Below are 14,550 nucleotides of genomic sequence, written 5' to 3' on the forward strand. Positions count from 1 at the left end.
AGAACGCCGCAGCCAGGCTCATTCTAGGGACACCACGCCACAAACATATGACCCAAAACCTACGAAGCCTCCACTGGCTCCCCGTCGAGAAGAGGATCACCTTCAAACTCCTCACCCACCCCTACAAATCCCTCAACAACATCGGACCCACATACCTCAACGACCGAGTATGTTTCCACGTACCCAAGAGGAACCTCTGCTCCACTGACCTCGTCCTGGCAGAGGTCCCCCGCATCCGCAGAAACAGAACCGGCGGGAGAGTCTTCTCCTACATCGCAGCCAAATCCTGGAACAAGCTCTCGGTCAACATCAGACGCTCCCCAACCCTCATCACGTTCAGGAAGGACCTCAAGACCTGGCTTTTCGACTGACCCGGAGCTGCTCCTCCCCCCAACCCCCAGCGCCTTGAGACTCTCGCAGGTGAGTAGCGCGCTCTATAAACCGCTGATTGATTGATTGATTGAAAGGAAAAATTGCTAATTCAGTTACTAATATGCTTAGAACAATTAAGCACTTCTGGGTATCTTCCTTGCATTGATTTCACCAGAGAAATATTTTGTGAAAGGATGCACAGAACCACATGTTTCTGCTTTACAAATATCTACTAGAGCTATGTTGGGGTAGAAAAGCCATGGTTGCATCTTTATCACACATGGACTCAGCCTATGGTATTTCTATGTGGTGTCTCCACTAGGCCTGGAATTTGGGTAATTTCGCGTTCCGTGGAGAACGTGGAATTGCCAAAACTACCGCGATCCGCGGCTTTGCGGTATTTTTTGCTTGTTCACGCTTTCAAAATGTGTGTTCACGAGATATTTCCCCACGAGCACGCAATCAGCGTTCGCAAACAGGAAAAAAGCATTGTGAACGGGCAGAAGAAGCAACTCCGCGTGTTTGCAGATTTCTGCGTGCTCGCGGAGACTTTTTTTGCTGAGTTTTGTGTAAAACTACGCAAATTCCGCCCACCACTAGTCTCCGCACGAGTAGAAAATCGCTGGGGACCTGCAGGTAGGACATAGATTTCTGCAGTTGCCACGTTACCCAGTGGTACCTTATTTGTGTCTTCATGCTGCAAAGATTTCGCAGCTGATACTTCTATCTATGTTTTTAGGCCTCGCATACAGCTATTCGCTGTCTAAAGGCCAAAGCCTCTTGTCGACCATACCAACAAGCATTTGCAATGCAATAGGTCTCGCATTATTAAAGTTTGAGCTATTGGTGTTGCATTGTTATTAGGAATGCCAATAGCTTAAACTTTAATAATGCGAGACCTATTGCATTGCAAATGCTTGTTTAACATGGAGTAATTCTTCCATCTGAACTTTAGTGATTTGAAAAGCATGCACAGTATAGTTTTTAAAATGCACATTTACACTTGTCTCTTGGGCTTACACTATTTTCATGCTATTGACTTCCACATGTACATTCAGTAACTTTATGCTGCATATGCCTAAGATGTCATCAGTGATGTCATCAGTAATGCTGTTTGAGAGGTCAAAAGTGATCTTATCAATGATGTAATTTAACATATCATGATTGAAGTAATATGTGGGGGCATAAGCAGTGCATGGTGGGGCACATGTAATGGTTAGCTCAGTAAATTATACCTGCTGAACTTCAGGTTTGTTTTTCGTTCCTTTTTACCTTATTTCAACACCTGAGAAAGAGAGAGATAGGTCCGGGATGATTCGTCAAGCAGGGACCAAGAAAGAGGAGAGTGGGAGGGGTCCCAAAACATGTTTTCCCCAAGCGAATTCCCTTAGGATTTTCGACAGGACTACAGCCCAAACCGCTGAACGGAATTACACCACATTTGGCTGAAATCTAGATCTTGTTCCAGAAAGAGTTCTTTGTAATTTGGTATAAATCTGTTTAGTAGTTTTGGAGTTCATTAAGAAAAAAGATGTATGTATATCTTGGGAGCGAGTCCACATTCCAACAGCAAAGCTGTGATTGTCTGTCTGGAATGTGAGAGAAAAGTTGGAGCCGCCATTTTGTGAATTGGGACATGGTTTTCGTGGTGCAGCAATAAAGTGTAAATAGGATATGAGGGGTCAGGATAGAGGTATCCTGATCCCATGGAACTGATGTAGGGGTCTGTGGGGGACCCCTCTTGGGAAGGAAATTGTCCAAAACATTGTATTTTTTCCTTGGGAGAACTCACCACGCCGGTCAGCGTGCAACCCCCGATCCATGGATCTAGAGCCCATTTTAAAACAAGCGTTCGCACAGACGATAGGTCTTGCTGTTTGGACCAATAGGCTTTTCAAATGCTGGGTAGCATAGACTAAAAAAAAGCTATTTAATATAAATGGTTCTTCACATTTCAGTTTCTCTTCGCTCAACAGGAGAAGCTTTTTTTTTTTTAATTTAAAAAAACCTTTACTGAATCATTGTACGGTACATCAGTGCAATTTACAGTCAGCAAATCATAAGTTGCATTGCATACAAATATATGTCACCTTCCCGTGTCAATGTTTCATAACTGTAATTTCCCTCCCCCCTAGTGCCTTTTGATGCCAATGGTAAGGTCTTTCAGCATAGTCCAGCTCTCAAGCAGAAGAGTGTGTCGACATGCAGTGCAGGTAGCAACTTTACTGCAATAAAAGTAGAGTTAGGTAATACAATATGCAAGAGCAAAAAACTTAATCAAGTGTCCCAACAGGAGAAGCTTTGACACCGCAGTTTTGGGTATTAAAAATAATTCTTTTTCAGGCAAGCACATCTGACTTTGCACCCTCTGCTTTTATTGAATTTTCAATAAATTTCTACTTTCTTAATTATTTTCAAAATAAAGTGCTAAATCCCCAAACCAAGAATTATAAATAGGCCCTGATTTTGACAAGAGGATATTCTTCTCGTTTGCTGGAACTAACCCCAGCGTGTTTCCGTTTGTGCGACGTGAAGTTGCTGCATGGTAGTGCTGTTTAACTGCAAGGAAATATTTCTGTGGTTTGTTTTTGGTTCTGGCAGGCCACGCCACGGCCATAAATGAAAGATAAAGAGAGAGGCAGAGACTGGGGCATTGAAAGAGGCAGACACCATCAGTGGAAGAGAGAGAACGGAAAAGCAGAAAAGAGGCAGACACAGGCGCAGTGAAAAAGACAGAGATTCTGGGTCACAGAGAGAGGCAGAGACAAGGTATGGAAAGATAGAGATGAAATAATAGAGGCAGACAGCAGAAAAGACCACCAGAGAAAGAAAGATGCCATGGAAAACAGAGTCGAGTCTGAGAGGTTTGCACTGCTTCCGCAGTCTGTAATGGCAGACCTGCTAACATCGGATTAGTTGGGTCACTCAGGGTGGCACAAACAGAGCTTCAGGCCCTAATGATCCCTTTAATGGCCCTGCCCGGGTACCACAGGTACCACATACCAGTGTCTTATAAGCGGGTTAAAGTCCTTGCCAACTGGTTTTGCCAATTCACATGCCACAGTTTTTGGGAGAGAGTGCAGGCTCTGGGGTCTGGTTAGCAGGTCTGAGTGCAATTCAGAGTCAAAACCATCAGCATGACCATACAAAAAGGGCACTGTCCTACATCATCCTTTACCCATAATAGATGAAATGACAACACTTGCTGGAGCAAATATCTTCTCAAAATTGGATATGGCCTCAGGGTACCATCAAGGGCTATTGAGCAAGGAGTCAAGACATATGAGGACATTTGTGGCTCCTGATGTAGTAGATCAGTTTCACACGATGCCATCTGGTCTGGCCCCTGCAGCAGCCATGTTCCAAAGGAGGATGGCAGAGGAGGTGAATGGTCTCTCTGAAGTTTTGGTTTTCCAAAACAATGCTTTGCTTTTCGGCAATGATTTAGATAAGCATATGCGTACACTTAGAATATCTTGAGAGCCTTCCTGAAAAGAGGTTTGAGATTTAAAAAAAAAAAGAGATAAATGTATGATTGGTTGAATATTTTGGGTATGTGGTTTCTGCTAAAGCTAGATTTTAATATGGCCAGGCCTGTTGACAGTCACTGAAATACCTGTTCCAAAACACTGTGACCAACAACTTGAGTTTATGGAAATTGTGGGAAGGATGGGCGGAAATGGAAGCTAGGAGGCTTTAGGAGTTTATCAATTGTTCCGGTTTATTTGTAGTTTGTAGAGAAAATCAAGATTTCTTCTTGAGCTGCTGTCCTGGTGGGTGGTCGGAGAGTCTCTTCTCGTGTGTTCCTGTTTCCTGGTGATTCCTGATATCCCCTTTGGCTGTCCATCTCCCAGATGGCTTGAAAGGAAAAGAACAAAACAGGATGGTGAGACTCGGGTTCTCGTAATAGTCCTAGGTCAGGAGATGGGACTGTGTCCGTCACCACACCAAGTTGTGCATGAAGAGGGGGTTAACGCCTATTTAATGTGGCCCAGGGCTTAACGGTCCCCCCCCTTTCAGTGTAGGTAATTCAAGCCGAGTCACTCAGGAGTTATAGGAAGAGAATCACCAGAGACGAGTATTAGCCCAAGACATCGGTAAACAATGAAAGAAAAAGAAAAGCAGACACCAAGAACGTATCCTCATGTAAGAAAAGACAATATGTGGCTTACTTTGGTGCAGTACAACCACCCCTTGACTTTCTCTCTGTACCTCAATATGCTCTACCCTTCTAGCTTGGTGCCCTCACTTGGCCCACTTTACTCACCGTCCTAGCTGCAGCTCTCCTGAGCTGCGGCGGCATTTTCGCACCTCCTGGGGGAGGTGGAAATCCACCAATCCTCGCTCCACTCCTCCCCTTCGTCCGGGTTATCATTGCCGTTGTCATCCTGTTTTCTCAACGACTCTTCCCTCTTCTCTCCTCTGGCATCCTGCTGCTACAACTCGATGCACACTCCGGCCTCCTCCTTATCGGGTCTCTCCGGTTCTTCCGTCTCCGCCTTTTCTTTTCTTGTCGGCCTTCCTGCTTGGTCCTTCTCCGTAAAGCCACCTCCTTCTTCATGCAAGTAGAAGGTCGGGAGCAAAGGGTGAACCCTTGCCGTCCCCAGGCTTTCCGCGGTATCTCCGGTTTCCAGGACCGGTAACGGGCGTTCAGGGCCCTACTTTCGGGGTCCTCCTCACAGGAATGTATGCATTTTATTCAAAATGTACTGAAAATGTTGCAGTGATTGCGGAACCACTTCACAACCTTTTCAAAAAGAATGCTTGAGGGATTTGGGGACAGGAAGGTGCATTTGCAGAGATTAGGGGAAAATACTCAATGCAGCACTTCTATCAATCAATGCATTTATATAGCGCACTACTCACCCGGAGGGTCTCAAGGTGCTTAGGGAGGGGGGGTCCGCTACTGCTCGAACAGCCAGGTCTTGAGCTGCTTCCTGAAGGCGAGGTGGTCTTGGGTCAGGCGGAGGTGGGTCGGGAGGGAGTTCCAAGTCTTGGCGGCCAGGTAGGAGAAGGACCTTCCTCCTGTGGTGGCTCTTCGGATGCAGGGGACGGCGGTGAGAGCGTGGCTGGTCGATCGAAGCTGGCGTGCGGGAGTGTAGAAGTTGAGGCGGCTGTTGAGGTATCTTGGGCATTGGTTGTGTAGGGCTTTGTGTGCGTGGGTGAGGAGACGGAAGGTGATTCTCTTGTTGACCGGGAGCCAGTGCAGGTCTCTCAGGTGACCGGAGATGTGGCTGTGTCGGGGGATGTCGAGGATGAGTCGTGCTGAGGCGTTCTGGATCCGCTGGAGTCTCTTCTGGAGTTTGGCAGTGGTTCCGGCGTAGAGGGAGTTGCCGTAGTCCAGCCGGCTGGAGACAAGGGCCTGGGTGACCGTCTTCCTGGTCTCGGTGGGGATCCACCGGAAGATCTTATGTAGCATGCGCAGGATGTTGAAGCATGACGAGGAGACGGCGTTGACTTGTCTGGTCATGGAGAGGGAGGAGTCCAGGACGAAGCCCAGGTTGCGTGCGTGGTCTGTTGGTTTGGGTGCGCTGCCCAGGGCGGGGGACACCAGGAGTCGTCCCAGGCGGAGGGTGATGATCCCAGGATGAGGACTTCCGTCTTGTCTGAGTTCAGTTTCATGCGGCTGTTCATCATCCACTCGGCTACGTCTTTCATCCCTTCGTGTAGGTTGGCTCTGGCGGTGGCGGTGTTGTTGGTGAGGGAGAGGATCAGCTGGGTGTCGTCTGCGTAGGAGATGATGTTGAGGTTGTGTTGGCGTGCGGTGGCCGCAAGTGGGCTCATGTAGACATTGAAGAGGGTGGGGCTGAGCGATGATCTTTGTGGTACGCCGCAGATGACTTCGGTGGCTTCTGATCTGAACGGGGGAGGCGGACTCTCTGTGTCCTTCCGGCGAGGAAGGAGATGATCCATTCTAGTGCCTTCTCCTGGATTCCGACGTTGCTGAGGCGCTGCACTAGGGTGCGGTGGCAGACAGTGTCGAATGCCGCGGAGAGGTCCAGGAGGATGAGGGCCGCTGTTTCTCCGTTGTCGAGCAGGGCTCGGATGTCATCGGTGGCTGCGATGAGGGCGGTCTCGGTGCTGTGGTTGGCCCGGAAGCCAGACTGCGAGAGGTCGAGGGATCCGTTCGCCTCGAGGAAGGCGGCCAGCTGCTTGTTGACGGTCTTCTCAATGACTTTGGCCGGAAACGGGAGGAGCGAGATGGGGCGGTAGTTTTTGAGTTCGGTGGGGTCCGCTGATGGTTTCTTCAGTAGAGCGCTGAGTTCGGCGTGCTTCCAGCTCTCCGGGAAGGTAGCGGTGTCGAAGGAGGTGTTGATGATGTCGTTGGGGTTGGAGAGCTCTTTGACGATGTTGAAGAGTTCCTTGCTGTTGTGTGCGTTGTTGTCCAGTCGTTCCTTGAATGCTGTTTTCTTGGTGGTGTGGATCAGTTTGTGGTGTTTTCGGGTGGCGAGCTGGAGGGTGGTCATATTGTCTGGTGTAGGGTCTCTGCGCCAGGCTTTCTCGAAAGCTCAGCAGTTCTTCTTGGAGCTCTTGAGTTCGTCGGTGAACCATGGGGCTTTCTTGCTGCCGGGTCTGCTAGGCGGGGTCCTCAGAGGGGCGAGGTCGTCTGCGCAGTTGCTGATCCACTTCGTGAGGTTGTTGGCGGCCTGGCTGGGGTTCGCAGAGCTGGCGGGAGGGTTTTTGTTCAGGGATGCGGCGAGCTGGTCGGCTGTGATCTTGTTCCAGCTTCTGCGTGCAACCTGTTGCTGGTGGTGGTGGATCGTGTCCTTTCTGAAGCTGAAGTGGACGCAGCTGTGGTCCATCCAGTGGAGTCCGGTGGCGTGGCTGAAGGCGATGTCCTTGCTGGAGGAGAAGACGGGGTCGAGTGTGTGTCCGGCGTAGTGGGTGGGGGTGGTCACCAGCTGCTTGAGACCGAGGTTGGCGAGGTTGTCCAGCAGGGTGGTGGAGTTGCGGTCGTTGTTGTTCTCCAGGTGGAAGTCTGAGTCCATATCTACCAGGCAATGAGTGCTGTATCACTGATGATACTGGTAGCTTTGGCAATGGCACTGTACTGACTCAAGGTAAAGGAAATGAGGAATGTGCAATGGCATCACACACTCTGCAACCACGTGAACGTAAATACTCTACCATTGAGCGTGGGATGTAGGACTGCACGTGAGCAACTGAAAAGTTTAAGTCATCCTTGTGTGGGACCAAGTTCAGAATATGAACTGATATTAAACCTCTTTTGAATGATAATAATGTGAACACCAGCAGGCTACTGCCAGGTTGGTGAGGTTAAGTTTAAAACTTTTGAAACATCATTTTGAGGTCAAACACACTGCAGGAGAGAGGAACAAAAATACTGATTGCTTGCCCCGACTGCCCTGAGGGCAGGAAGGTGTCGAACATATGAACAAAAAGAATGACTGTGAGGATGTGGAATGTATTGCAGCAAGTATTTGTTGGCCGTTGTCAGGACTAGGGCGGCTTGCGGTCTAGGGCCCGCCCCATCCTGCAGGCACATACGCCTGTTCCTGTGTGATCAACCCTTATGTGGTAAAAGCCATAGAGTAGCCTCTGGAGGATTGTGGTGGCGTAAATGTTTAAAGAGGCAAACCACACCTTGTTGAATTTTAATCTGTGGTCTCCATTATGTACATATCCTTTTTTGTGCATGTTCATGTGTTCTAGTATGTTTGTTCTCTTTACTAACTTTTTCCCACTCAGGATGCGTGAGATTTGGCATTTCACGCGAGATGCGAGAGATATGGCATCTCACGCGAGATGCGTGAGATTTGGCATGGGCGTGCCTACGATGACGACACCGGCCGCGCCCAGTCTCCCGTGCTCACTATTTGGTGTTCTAGTAGAAGAAGGAGGTTAGTCCAGGAGCCCTGATCTTCACTTGGCTTTGGGGCTCTTAGAAAGCAGTGGTGGTGAGTCCTCTAGCGCCAGCTTGTTCGCAGGAGTCTTTGCACAATCAGAGACGGAGGCTAATTCTGGAGCAGTCAGATTCCCCAGGTCGGCTCTTGCTACAATGGCTGACATTCCGCTGAGCTTCCTTTATAGTCATTCAGCGCAGAAATCGCTTCGTGCGTAGAGTAGGTCGTACTTTACAGGTAGGACCTGACCAGCTTATACTTTTTGCTTACCTGAGTACCTATCAGTCCAGAGAGGGCTGTGATTGTTAAAGTGTATTTTGGCTTGTGGACCAGAGTGTTTATTTAAGTGTTCACAGATGTTTTATTGTGCTAATGTTTATATCCAAATAACCTGAGAAAGCAGAAACCAATTTATGAACCACATGTATCTGATGCTAAACTGAGTGGATTTTGTGCACATGTTATACTACAATAGAAATCTTGGTTAGTTTAAGTCTAATGCTACGTTAGCCATTTAGTGAGAAGAATCTGCTGATACTAGAGTTAAGTGTTGGGCAGCATTATTCAAAACAGCGTTTTATTCTATGCACTCAAAGTGAAACAAAGCCTCATTAATGTGGTCAATATTGAGCAAGAATGTATAGACACATTCTGAGTGGCGTTATCACGCAAAAGGCAAATTGCGTTATTGTTTGTTATTTGTAGTTAACTTTTCCTTTGCAGTTCTCCTTCCCAGCTGTTCCCTTCCTAATTCCCTTTCCCCCCGCTTGATCACTTCAATACTCTGTGTAAGTAATACAGTCAGAGTTGAAGGTATCGAGATGTGGGCCCTTTTGTCATCGCATCCAGACTCCGAGGAAGGCTTCGTCTGACAGCCGGGTAAAGAGTGTGTGTGTGTGCAGGCAAAAGTAGAGAAAGACATTGGATGAAGATTCTATTTTATTGAAAGTGATTCCTTTCATGAGGAAAGAATGGCCAAAAGAAAAACGATTTGTTGTGTGAATGGCAGACCGATAGCCAACTTCATACTGTCAGAGGTAAGCTATGGAGGACATTTAGGTGTGATATCCAACAACAAACAACTGACAATACAATACTGGTCGCCTGCCATAGACAGGGATGTGGAAAAATTCATTAGAGAGAGTTACCAGTTGTTTGCAAAATGATAAAAGACTGATGTACACAGTTCTGCTTATGACAGAAGTGGGTTTTCCTGACAGAGTGCGGGACAATGAATGTAATGATTGTTTAGGTCTGTTTCAGATGCTTCCTGTGCATCAGAAATTTGCCATTGTGCTTGTGGACTACATGTCAAATTGGTTGCAAGTACGATTTGTACATGGAAGTGAGGGTTTTCTGGGTGAATTGGTTTCGGATAATGGTGTAAAATTTGTCTTGAGGGAGATGAAGTAGTATTTGGATGGAACTGGTATCAAGCATAAATGTGCTAGTCTTCATCACCAACAGAGTAATGGCCAAGCAGAGAAGATTAACAGATTGGTCAATCAGAGGTTTTTTTCGGGGCGAGTATCAAAGTGGAAGATGCTGTCAGGGCTATGCTTACAGCTTATCGCAACACACTGTACAGCACCATTTTGTGCAGAGAGGCAGAAACTTGCATGATTTGGTCCTCGTAATGTGCACTGAATTGTCTAAAGAGGGGCTAAGACACAATAGCTATCTAAAGAAGGAAGAAAGATGAATTGACCTTCAAAAGATGCATGTGACATTGTAAAGCTATTGTTCGCATAAACATGATCACAGAGCCAATAATCTTATGCAATCTTAGTACTCTGGAATGACTGGGGGAATCAGATGCCGAATTTCCACAGTAATTCCACATACCACAGAGCCAAATTTCTAGAGTAATTCCATATATCTCAGAGCAACCACCATACTTCACCCACCCTCCAGCAGAGTTTCTTTTATCGCTGATATTGCCGATTTGGAGGGAGGAAACATTGAGGGAAATGTAATAGGAGACATAATGACAGACATAGCTAAGGCCTTATAATGGGGCCCATATTAGATCAAATAAACATAATAAAATATATCACCCAATCCTGTATACTGTAATACAACTAACCCAGCGTGATATTCAGACCACCTTGTACTGTGCACATAATCTTACATACCACACTTAATCTTTAAACTCCCTTGACCTTGTACAATGTTGCACATGATGTAGTATGTTATAATACAGCCGGCCCTCTCTGACCTGCGGGCCCCCCAGTTCTAAGTACATGTACCTATACAATTCAGAAGAAAAGACCACTTCTTATCAAATGCTCTGGGGTGCCGCAAACCTTACCCCACCCATTCCACCACTACAGACCTGACTTACAGATCACTTGTCTTATTCACACTGCCTTCCTCTCCTCCTAAGGGGCAGACAAAGACTGACCCAGAAATCCTCCTACAATCTGTGCACTCAAACATCACAAAGACCCGGTTCCATCTCTAAAGTGCTTTAGTCTGTACTAGCAACAAAAAAGGGCAATGTTACTCTCGGTGAATAACACCTCACTTTCATCTCACACTTAGGGGATGGTGAGTATCGTTGAGCTTCGATTGAAATCACTGATTCTGCTACATAATTCCTCAGAGTTCCTGAGCCCGGAATGGGGCGTATCATGCACAGACCAGAATTCAGGTCATTTTTCATGTGCAGAGTCCCAATTCTTAGCCTATTACTGAACGGGAAGGAGAAACTCCTTTGCGGAAATAAAGGAGATATCAGGTACATGACCGCTTCTGCCATACTTAAGGCCCCCTCAAAGATACCAGTCCACAGAACTCAGATTTGGCCCCCTGCAGGTCTTACTAAAAATCTGGAAAGATCCACTTTGGAGATATTTTATGTTACATTCTTTCAAAACTGTACAAGTTACACAACATTCTGGATGTTCATTCAGTACGAACGAAATACCTGGGATGGCTTTGAGCAGCAATCCATCTGCGTCTGTATTTCCTCTCTCCAATGGGTCTCTAGTGATAGCTCCATCAGTATCAGGAGCATTCTGTGCCAGGAATGATGAGACTCCAGATGGGCCCTGCACATCAGTACATGTTGGTTGTAGGTCAGACTTCTCATCTCGGTTCTCAGGGTGAAGTGGTTCTTGCTTGTAGTTCTGATCGTAGTCCTCAGGACTCTGTGGTTCTAGCGTATAGCCGCGCTCTGGACTGAGTGCCTCAAGGTGCATTGGTTCGGTCTTGCAGTTCTGATGTGGTTCATGTGCATCAGAGAGCATCTGCAGGCATGTGTTGAGCTGCAGACTCTGGTCCTCTTGAAATGCTGGTTGTCTGCAGAGGTTTTGAGGTTGACCCTCACCCTCAAACCACAACAACTCTTGCTTCAGGTGTTCACTTTGTCCCTCTCCGTCTGGGAACACTGGTTGTTTGCAGTAGTTTCGCTGTGGCTCATGTCTCTCGTGAAACTGTGGCTGCAGGCAGACGTTCTGTTGTGGGTCCCAACTATCTGCATACAATGGTTCTTTCTTCACGTGCTCCTCTTGTTCGTGTTCCTCTGGTTCTAGTTGTATGCTCTGGTCTTGCTGTGGTTCCTGCCCATCATCAAACACTAGTGGAAGGCGAAGGCTTGGATCACCTGGGATAACTTGAACATCTGGAGGAGGGCACCTGGAGACAGTACCGTCCTGCTGTGGTTTATGTCCATCCAGAGACAGAGGTTGGAGGCACTGGCTCTGCTGTGGTTCATGCCCATGAGGAGACAGAGGTTGGAGGCACTGGCTCTGCTGTCGTTCATGCCCATGAGGAGACAGAGGTTGGAGGCACTGGCTCTGCTGTGGTTCATGCCCATGAGGAGACAGAGGTTGGAGGCACTGGCTCTGCTGTGGTTCATGCCCATGAGGAGACAGAGGTTGGAGGCACTGGCTCTGCTGTGGTTCATGCCCATGAGGAGACAGAGGTTGGAGGCACGGGCTCTGCTGTGGTTCATGCCCATGAGGAGACAGAGGTTGGAGGCACTGGCTCTGCTGTGGTTCATGCCCATGAGTAGACGTAGGTTGAAGACACTGATTTGGCTGTGGACCACGGCCAGGTGGAAATGTAGATTGAAGGCATTGGTTCACCTCATTGGCCCTGACTGAAAGATTGATCGGAGGGGACCTGCTGAGATGACAATCTCTAACCACCACCGGACTGGCCATCTCCAAAGACACACACCCATTTTCAAGGTAATCCAGACCCTTTGCTATCCAGATTTGCTCCATCAGCCCAGCGACTCTTGACGGCACGTCCTCTAAGGTATTCTGCAATTTGTCCAGTTTGGCTTCCAACTGCTCTAGCAAAGATAAAAGGATGATGTTAGGCAAGTTCCCCGATAGCGGTTCCATCTCACAGTCCCTCTGAGCATCATTTTGGGAGCTTGAAGATGACACATTATGGATACAAGAAGTAAGGAGTGCGGCTCTCAGGGGTTCAGGTGAACACTGCACTTCTCCCTTTTGCCTTGGATCCTGCCTTTTCTCCATTGTGAAATTCTGAAGTTCAAGTCCTCAATTATCTGTGAAGGGGAAGAAAATAGAAAAGACAACACATTATCACAGGCCAATTAGGTCAAAATACTCCTTCCTGTTCAGTCCAGCTAATGGCTCGAAAGAACTAAATTGTCTCAAGAGCTGGACACCCCCGCGCCGCACGGCCACCAGCTGCTGCGTGTGCCCCTCTGTGCCTGACTGCCTCGCCGCCGGTCTAGCGGCCGCCTTGCATCTCCCTTGCGCGCTGGTTCTGCTGTCTTGCCGGAATCGGTGCTTGTTTGTTTTCCAGAAGCCTGTGCTTGTTTTTGCCGTAATTTGTGCTTGTTGTACCATTAGTTTGTACTTGTTTTTGCCGTACTCTGAGCCGGTTTTTTTTCCCGCAATTTGTGCTTGTTTTTTCGTGACTTTCTCTTTTCTGTCCTAACGTCCCCTCTCCCCCTGTCTTCGTTCTGTACCCCCCCCATCTGTGCCAGTAGTAGTATTTTGCTTGTTGTGTACCCTTTTTCCCGCCGCCCTCGCCGCTCTCCCTCCCCGCTTCCCGCCACCGCCAGTTGCCCCGCCCCCTTTCTCTTTTGTTCCCTCCCCGCTCCCGCCTCCCAGCTGCCCCGCCCACCCGCGCACTTGGCCTTATATGGCGACCGTGCGACGCAGGTGAGTGTGACCCACTTGTGGGACACCCCCGCGCCGCACGGCCACCAGCTGCTGCGTGTGCCCCTCTGTGCCTGACTGCCTCGCCGCCGGTCTAGCGGCCGCCTTGCATCTCCCTTGCGCGCTGGTTCTGCTGTCTTGCCGGAATCGGTGCTTGTTTGTTTTCCAGAAGCCTGTGCTTGTTTTTGCCGTAATTTGTGCTTGTTGTACCATTAGTTTGTACTTGTTTTTGCCGTACTCTGAGCCGGTTTTTTTTCCCGCAATTTGTGCTTGTTTTTTCGTGACTTTCTCTTTTCTGTCCTAACGTCCCCTCTCCCCCTGTCTTCGTTCTGTACCCCCCCCATCTGTGCCAGTAGTAGTATTTTGCTTGTTGTGTACCCTTTTTCCCGCCGCCCTCGCCGCTCTCCCTCCCCGCTTCCCGCCACCGCCAGTTGCCCCGCCCCCTTTCTCTTTTGTTCCCTCCCCGCTCCCGCCTCCCAGCTGCCCCGCCCACCCGCGCACTTCGCCTTATATGGCGACCGTGCGAACGCGCAGCGTTGACGCGCAGCGGGCGCGCCGATTGTGCGCCGAAGGCGCGCCAAAGGTAAGCCCGTCTGCGCCCGTCCGCGACCGGATCGCGACCAGCGCCAGGACCCCTGGCCCCCACCGACGGAAGCCGACCCGACGAACCTACAGCGCCGCCGACCTCATCGCACTCAACACCGGCCACATCCCAGGATGTCACCGAGCCGCCCCGAAGCACACCCACGGACCCTTCAGCTGCCTCGCCTGCAAGTTCACCTGCATCCGGACCTTCCCTGCACCCGACAAACCGAACTCCAGCAGCACCCACCTCAAGTGCATCCTGCTCAACACCCGCTCCATCCACAGACACGCCGTAGAACTCTGGAACCTGCTCGACACAACCGCCCCCGACGTTGCCTTCATCACCGAGACCTGGATGAACGCCTCCTCAGCCCCAGACATCGCCATCGCCATCCCAGAGGGCTACAAGATCACCCGGAGGGACCGCGACAACCAGACCGGAGGAGGCATCGCCATCATCCACAGAGACACCATCCGCATCACGACCAACACCGACGACACCCTCACCACTGCTGAACACCTGCACTTCCAGATCCACACCAACCCGAAGACCACCCTCAGAGGCACCCTGATCTACCGAC

The 14,550-nt window shown here is 49.1% G+C and overlaps 1 protein-coding gene across 1 annotated transcript in view; it reads right to left on the bottom strand.

Annotated features, from left to right (window-relative positions):
• LOC144763838 (uncharacterized) overlaps positions 1-12,757 on the bottom strand; it is a 204,034-nt gene extending 191,277 nt beyond the window's left edge. Inside the window, exon 1 of the mRNA XM_078649848.1 lies at positions 11,167-12,757. Coding sequence (XP_078505974.1) covers positions 11,167-12,730 — 1,564 coding nt within the window. The 5' untranslated portion in view covers positions 12,731-12,757. The remainder of the gene's footprint in view (positions 1-11,166) is intronic.
• Positions 12,758-14,550: the final 1,793 nt, after the last annotated feature.

Source organism: Lissotriton helveticus, chromosome 1_1, assembly GCF_964261635.1.
Source record: "Lissotriton helveticus chromosome 1_1, aLisHel1.1, whole genome shotgun sequence".
NCBI classification, from domain to species: Eukaryota; Metazoa; Chordata; class Amphibia; order Caudata; family Salamandridae; genus Lissotriton; species Lissotriton helveticus.